The sequence below is a fragment of the Haematobia irritans genome, chromosome 5 (genome assembly GCF_050003625.1).
Source record: "Haematobia irritans isolate KBUSLIRL chromosome 5, ASM5000362v1, whole genome shotgun sequence".
Classification (NCBI taxonomy): Eukaryota; Metazoa; Arthropoda; class Insecta; order Diptera; family Muscidae; genus Haematobia; species Haematobia irritans.
In genome coordinates, this window is record NC_134401.1 from 90,938,711 (window position 1) to 90,947,336 (window position 8,626).

At 36.8% G+C, this 8,626-nt stretch overlaps 1 protein-coding gene across 1 annotated transcript in view; it reads left to right on the forward strand.

The window, feature by feature from the left end:
* Nucleotides 1-4,466, forward strand: part of Rab3 (RAS oncogene family member Rab3) — a 137,439-nt gene extending 132,973 nt beyond the window's left edge. The window contains exon 5 of the mRNA XM_075310468.1: nucleotides 3,792-4,466. Coding sequence (XP_075166583.1) covers nucleotides 3,792-3,938 — 147 coding nt within the window. The 3' untranslated portion in view covers nucleotides 3,939-4,466. The remainder of the gene's footprint in view (nucleotides 1-3,791) is intronic.
* Nucleotides 4,467-8,626: the final 4,160 nt, after the last annotated feature.

The following is an 8,626-nucleotide window of genomic DNA, read 5'->3' on the forward strand; positions in this document are numbered from 1 at the left end:
TCCGAGCTCGATATTAAATGGACTGACAACTCTGAATGTTGATCCAGGTATACTTAGGCTGTTAGACGAACTTCTAATAAAGAGACGTATTTCAGCCACACTAGGGCAAGCAAACATACAAAGGTATGTGAACAGAGGCACTCCTCAAGGAGGAGTTCTATCACCTCTTCTTTGGAATGTTGCTATAAACAACCTTCTGGTTTCTCTAGAAAAAGAAAGGATAAAAGTGGTGGCATACGCAGATGATGTGGCGCTAGCAGTCAGGGGAAAATTCCCATCCACAATCAGAGATATTATACAGAGAGCTCTCCGGATGACTGAGAAATGGGCGAAAGATAATGGTCTTGGTGTAAATCCAGCAAAGACAGAAATAGTCATGTACTGCAAAGATCGCAAAACTCCCACGGTTAGGCCCATTTCCTTAGGGGGTACTGAAATTCCCTTTGGTGAGTGTGCAAAATACCTTGGCGTTATTTGGACAGGAAGCTGAATTTTAGGCTTAATATTGAAGAGAGGGCGAGAAAAGCCACGGTAGCTTTGTACTCGTGCAAAAAGGCAATAGGGAAAAAGTGGGGACTAAACCCAAAAATTGTGCATTGGCTATACACGGCAGTGGTTAGACCTATAATGCTATATGGTGTTGTAGTCTGGTGGCCGGCACTTCAGAAACCGACTTGTTTAGATAAAGTTCAGCGTATGGCGAGCTTATGTATCTCAGGCGCATTTAGTAAGACAGGAACAGACTCCCTTAATGTCATGCTACATCTATTGCCTTTAGACATTTTGGCCAAACAGTCAGCTGCAACAACGGCTGTGCGGTTGCGCGAGCTATCGCTGTGGTCGGAAAAAATGTACGGTCATAGTTCGGTCCTCAAAGTAATGCCAGATGTGCCTAACGTAGTGGATTACACCCTGGCAAAACCACTTTTCGACAAAAAGTTTGAAACTCTAATTCCCAACAGTGAGGCGTGGTGTATACAGACCCCGGGGAATAAAAGATATATAGATTTCTATACTGATGGCTCCAAATTGAATGGACAAGTGGGGTTCGGAGTGTATTCTAAAGATCTGGAAATTCGAATAGCGAAAAGATTACCTAATCACTGTAGTGTTTTTCAGGCTGAAATATTGGCAATAAGAGAGGTGGTGAATTGGCTGAGAAGTAATGTTCCAACAAATATTGGCATTAATATATACTCAGACAGTCAACCTGCAATAAAATCCTTGGACTCTGTGTTCCTTAACTCGAAAACGGCCATAGACTGCCGCAAATCTCTCAACGAGATGGCTGAGCAGTACAATATTCACCTAATATGGGTGCCTGGTCATAGGAACATACCGGGGAACTGTGAAGCAGATGTGTTAGCAAGGCTAGGAACTACCTTACATATTCCAGGGGAACTAGAATCTGTTGGTATGCCTCTGGCCACCTGCAAGCTCTTACTGCGTGAGAAGGCTGTTATGATGGCCAATATTCGATGGGAAAATTGCAAGGGTTGTAACGACACCAAGCAAATATGGCCCCATTTAAACTTAAACCGCACACTAGATATGCTAGTGTTATCAAGGCGTCAGATAGCACTCCTAATATCTGCTATAACGGGTCGCTGCCTGATAGGCGAATTTGCAAAAACTATAGGTGCGAAGTATAATGACTATTGTATAAGCTGTCATGACGTGGAGGAAAAGGAATCAATTAAACACCTCTTGTGTGAGTGTCCTGCTTTTTGTGTAAGGCGTAAGCGAATTTTAGGAGCATATAGCTTTAGATTACTAGCTGACCTGGAAAACGTTAACTTAAGCAGTTTGTTAATGTTTTTGGAGCAATCTGGTTGGTTCCACAAAAGTAAATAATAGAGAAGGTTCAGTGGTTAAGACTAGAAGTGCCCATATGTAATAGGTACTTTTAGTTAAATGTGGTATCACAATGGACTGAATAGTCTAAGTGAGCCTGAATCTTAATCGGGCTGCCACTTTAACCTAACCTAACCTAGCCCCCATATAAAACGTTCTCCAGATTTGACCTCCGGAGCCTCTTGGAGGAGCAAAAATCATCCGATCCGGTTCAAATTAAGCATGTGGTGTTAGTATATGGTCGCTAACAACCATACCAAAATTGCTCCAATCACACAAAAATTGGTCCATATCGGTTCATAATCATGGTTGCCACTAGAGCCAAAAATAATCTACCAAAATTTTTTTCTATAGAAAATTTTGTCAAAATTTTATTTCTATAGAAAATTTTGTCAAAATTTTATTTCTATAGAAAATTTTGTTCAAATTTTATTCGATTCATAATCATGGTTGCCACTCGAGCCAAAAATAATCTACCAAGATTTTATTTCTGTAGAAAATTTTGTCAAAAGTTTATTTCTATAGAAAATTTTGTTAAAATTTTATTTCTGCAGAAATTTTTGTCAAAATTGTCTTTCTATAGAAAAGTTTGTCAAAATTTTTATTTCTATAGAAAATTTTGTGAAAATTTTATTTCTATAGAAAATTTTGTTAAAATTTTATTTCTGTAGAAAATTTTGTCAAAATTCTATGTCAACTTTGTCAAACTGAATTATATACGTATTGTATCGATCTTTTTTGATTTAATATATACCATGTATGGACTTACATACAATTTAGAATATGGTGTCAGGAGGTTTTAAGATACCTTGCCATCGGCAAGCGTTACCGCAACTTAAGTAATTCGATTGTGGATGGCAGTGTTTAGAAGAAATTTCTACGCAATCCATGATGGAGGGTACATAAGCTTCGGCCTGGCCGAACTTACGGCCGTATATACTTGTTTTTACTAACATTGTGTTCCACCCTAGTGCATTAGCCGACTTAAATTTTGAGTCTGTAGATTTTGTAGAAGTCTATCAAATTCTGTCCAGATCGAGTGATATTTAAATGTATGTATTTGGGACAAACCTTTATATATAGCCCCCAACACATTTGACGGATGTGATATGGTATCGAAATTTTGGATCTACAAAGTGGTGCAGGGTATAATATAGTCGGCCCCGCCCGACTTTAGACTTTCCTTACTTGTTTTTATATTTATTTATTTATTTTCTTAGGATGAAACATATCATGTTTGCACTGTACAAACTTTTTTTTTTAACAAATTCTGAACATATATATGCTTGAAACAGAATATGTTTTGGATTATATGTTACAGAGAAGATTTGTTTTGAGGGTGTACAAGGTAACCTTATGTGGTATCAACTACCATACAAATTTAGACCTTAATGTTCTTAAATATGGAAACGCGGTTTATCGCTCAAGCCTATACCAATGTTATCCCACAAATGCTTATGTTTACTAATTCAGTGGGGGTGGTTTAGGGTATGATATAGTCGGGCCCGCCCGACTTTCTACTTTACGTAATTACTTGTTTTGAGTGTATTTAGATTTACATATAGCTCTTACATAAATATATTGCCGGGTTTTCACAAATTTGGCTTCATGAATAGAGCGATTTGCTTTTGTTATTAATGGACTATATCTGTAGGAGTAAAATCATGTATAGCTCCTAATATCAGGGGCATCTGTTCAGATTGAGATAAAGCTCCCATAAACATGTACCCCCTAAATTTTCTTAAATAAAGAAATACGGGTTTTCCCAAAGCTATTTCATTGAAATCCCACAAATGCTTATGTGTTTATTAATTCAATGCGGGTGGTACGATATAGTCGGCCTCTTCCAACTTTCTACTTTACGCACTTGTTTTAAATCATCTTTAACTTTTGCTTGTTGTTTTTTGTTATATTTATTAACTTGTATTTCTTTTTAGGCTGTTTTCGAAAGATTGGTGGATATTATTTGCGACAAAATGTCTGAAAGTTTAGATGCCGATCCGACGTTAGTGGGCGGAGGCCAGAAAGGCCAAAGACTGACCGATCAACCTCAAGGCACACCCAATGCTAACTGCAATTGTTAAATGATCCACCCTCCCCCCACACCCATCATGCAGTCTAAAAAGTATCCACATACACATACACATCCACTTAACGAAATGGAAATAAAACTGCTAACCAAAGGAAATATTTGTATGTGTTTTTTTTATGTTTGTTTGTTTCTTTAAAAAGCAAAGAATAATTAACAACATTAAATTGAACAAAAAAGGAAAATAAAATTCTACACCTACCCTCCTTACCCCACTAAACATACAGAAGAAAAGACACAACACACAAATAAAAAAAATTAACAAACAAAAAAAAAACTTAAAGTAAATATAAAAATAATGAAAAAAACAGTAACTGAAAATTATACATATTTACAAATTATTAAATAATATTAAACTATATATTAAAAAAAATGATAACTGGAAAATTTATTAAATAAAAACAATGACGAATGCAAAAAAAAAAAAAAACAAAAACAATTTATATATAAGCTAAATATAAAATACAAAAAAAAAAGAAATATGAAAAAAACTTAATAAACAAACATCGTTAAAAACAAACAAAATAGTAAAAATTGTCATATAAACACATAAACATTATTATTATTATTATTATCATTATTATATAATTATTATACAATTAAATGGCATTAATCTTGTATTATCATTATTATTACTATTATGTATTATCATGATTATTAATTAAAATTACAACAAAAAAAACACAAAATGATTATTGTCAGTGTATTGTCTCATGTATAACAAAACAAAATTGAATGCTGCAAATTTCAAAAAATCCCCAACAAATGTTTGAATAACAGAAAAAATTTTTGAAAATTACATAAAAATGGTAACGAAATATTCCCCCCCTTTATTATTATTATTGTTTACATAAAATATAAATAAATTGATCATTGAACTAACTCGTAATACAAATGAAATGTATACAAAAAAACCAAAAGACATATATGTTAATCAATAAACTAAATTATATACAAATAGAAGATAAAATAGAAATGGATGGAAATAATGGCTTGCAATTTATGGGAATTGTTTATATTTTTGTTTAGAAAAATAAAGCAAATATAAATGACCTTGCTAAAATATGTCCTACAAAAAAGAAATTTAGTGTTCTCTAAATATCTCCCCATTGTAATGGAAGTATTCATAATTTTATTTATTTGAATTTAAACCTATCATCAAATTTTCAGAATATTATTTAGCCATTGTCCCCCCCCCCCTCGGTTTGGTTAACTTTGTTGTAATTTTTAAATAATAAACGGTCGCTATTTCTTCAAAGAATCTGTAGTCTTGTTCTTAAATCTTAATTATCTAGCAAAATACAGCTTCCAAATAAGTAGTTTGGGTCCCCAACTTTTGATCCGAAAGTAGTACAAATTTGAATCATCTCCAATGAATTATACATGGACCTGTTATAAGACGAAAAAACTCAATTTTCGGATCCTGTATGGCCTTACAGGAGTTGTGCATTGGAAATTAATTTGAAAGAAGAAATTTCAAAATGGAAAAATATGTTTTCACCATTTTTGCTTTTTATGCATTTCACCACTACTATGGTATAGGGCATAAGGAGTTTGTACATGTGTATGTAATGCCAAGAAGGAGCTATCTGAGACTCACCTTCGTCCTAGATTTAAATTCTTTATCGTTATATATCACCGTCTCCATCTTTATATTTTTCCTCTATTCTCTCTCTCTCTCTCTCTCTCTGGCGTTTCTAAATAAATATGATTATGCGAAATTTACAAATTAATATATGTTTGCATCCAGAGATTTATTTCAGAAAATATAATGTCCTAAACATAATATGTTAGAACATATTAGTGTTACAAAATTGTTATGATTATTATATGCTTGCACTTAAAAATAATGTGCCACAAATTTGAGTTTCAAACATATAATTTTTATACCGAAATATATGAAAAACACTCTTTTTTGCACGTCTCTTTGTTGATATTTTTGTGTGCAAACTACAGCTCGAGCTTAGGTTAGGTTAAAGTGGCAGCCCGATTAAGATTCAGACTCACTTAGACTGTTCAGTCCATTGTGATACCACATTAACTAAAAGTACCTAATACATATGGGCACTTCTAGTTTTAACGGCTGAACCTTCTTGATTATTTTTCTTTGTTGAACCAACCAGATTGTTCCAAAAACATTAGCAGACTGCTTAAGTTAACGTTTTCCAGATCCGCCAGTAATCTGAAGCTATATGCTCCTAAAAGTTGCTTGGGCTTTACACAAAATGCAGGACACTCACACAAGAGGTGTTTAATTCATTCCTTTTCCTCCGCATCATGACAACTCATACAATAGTCATTATACTTCGCGCCTATAGTTTTTGCAAAATCGCCTATCAGGCAGCGACCCGTTATAGCAAATATCAGGAGTGATATCTGACGTCTCGAGAACACTAGCATATCTAGTGTGCGGTTTAAGTTTAAATGGTTACAGCCCTTGCAATTCTCCCATCGAACATTTGCCATCATAACAGCCTTCTCACGCAGCATGAGCTTGCAGGTAGCCAGGAGCATACCAACAGATTCTAGTTCCCCTGGAATATGTAAGGTAGTCCCTAACCTTGCCAACTCATCCGCTTCGCAGTTCCCCGGTATGTTCCTATGGCCAGGCACCCATATTAGGTGAATATTGTACTGCTCAGCCATCTCATTGAGAGATTTGCGGCAGTCGATGGCCGTTTTCGAGTTGAGGAACACAGAGTTCAAGAATTTTATTGCAGGTTGACTGTCTGAGTATATATTAATGCCAATATTGCTTGGAACATTACTTCTCAGCCATTTCGCCACCTCTCTTATTGCTAATATTTCAGCCTGAAAAACACTACATTGATTATGTAATCTTTAAGCTATTCGAAGTTCCAGATCATTAGAATATACTCCGAAACCCAATTGTCCATCCAATTTGGAGCCATCAGTGTAGAAATCTATATATTCTTTATTCCCCGGGGTCTGTGTGCACCACGCCTCATTGATGGGGATTAGAGTCTCAAACTTTTTGTCGAAAAGTGGACTCGCCAAAGTGTAATCCACTACGTTAAGCACATCTGGCATTATTTTGAGGACCGAACTGTGAACGTACTCCGAACTTCGACCACAGCGATAGCTCGCGCAACCGCACAGCCGTTGTTGCAGCTGACTGTTTGGTCAAAATGTCTAAAAGCAATAGATGCAGCATGACATTAAGGGAATTTTTTCCTGTCTTGCTGAATGTGCCTGAGATACACAAGCACGCCATACGCTGAACTTTATCTAAACAAGTCGGTTTCTGAAGTGCCGGCCACCAGACTACAACACCATATAGCATTATAGGTCTAACCACTGCCGTGTATAGCAATGCACAATTTTTGGTTTTAAAGCCTACTTTTTTCCTATTGCCTTTTTGCACGAGTAGAAAGCTACCGTTGCTTTTCTCGCCCTTTCTTCAATATTAAGCTTAAAGTTCAGCTTCCTCTCCAAAATAACGCCAAGGTATTTTGCACACTCACCAAAGGGAATTTCAATACCCCCTAAGGATATGGGCCTAACCGTGGGAGTTTTGGGGTTTTGCAGTACATGACTATTTCTGTCTTTACCCCAAGATTTACCCCAAGACCATTGTCTTCCGCCCATTTCTCAGTCATCCGGAGGGCCCTCTGAATAATATCTCTGATTGTGGATGGGAATTTTCCCCTGACTGCTAGCGACACATCATCTCCGTATGCCACCACTTGTATCCTTTCTTTTTCTAGGGAAACCAGAAGGTCGTTTATAGCAACATTCCAAAGAAGAAGTGATAGAACTCCTTCTTAAGGAGTGCCTCTGTTCACATACCTTTGTATGTTTGCTTGTCCTGGTGTGGCTGAAATGCGTCTCTTCCTTAGAAGTTCGTCTAACAGCCTAAGAATACGTGGATCAACATTCAGAGTTGTCAGTCCATTTAATATCGAGCTCGGATGGACGTTATTGAACGCCCTTTCGATGTCTAGAAACGCCACGATTGTGTATTCTTTGACAGATAGTGAGCTTTCAATAATGCTGACTAGTTCATGCAATGCGGTTTCATTCGACCTGCCCTTCGAGTATGCATGCTGTCGTTTCGAGAGCAAACTTGAATCCACGCTAGTTCTAAGATACATGTCTATCATCCTCTCCAGAGTCTTAAGTAGGAATGAGGATAAGCTGATTGGTCGGAAATCCTTCGCCCTCGAGAGAGAGGCTTTTCCTGCTTTAGCTATGAAAACGACTTTTGTTTCCCTCCACTTTCCTGGGATATATGATAAGTTGATACACCCTTTATATATCGCCGACAATCAGGGGATAATTTTGTCAGTCACTGCTTGTAACTCCGCCGGAGTAATTCCAACAGGTCCGGGTCCAAAGCTATTTAACGCCCATCTTATTCTAGATTCCGATACAATTTCCTCGATAGGAAACGACCGCGGAGCCACTGTGGCACCGCCAGAACCTGGTTCAACCGTCTGATTTCCAGGAAAATGTGTGTCCAATAGTACCTCCAGCGTCTCCTCACTGCACGTTGTCCAATTGCCCTCCGATGTTTTAATGAAACCTGGAGCGGAGTTGGTGGATGCTAGAACCTTCCGTAGTCTGGAAGCCTCGAACGTATTCACAATACTGCTGCAGTAATCATTCCAAGAGTTATGCTGAGCATTTCTCAGTTCTCGCTTTTATCCTCTCAGATTCTTC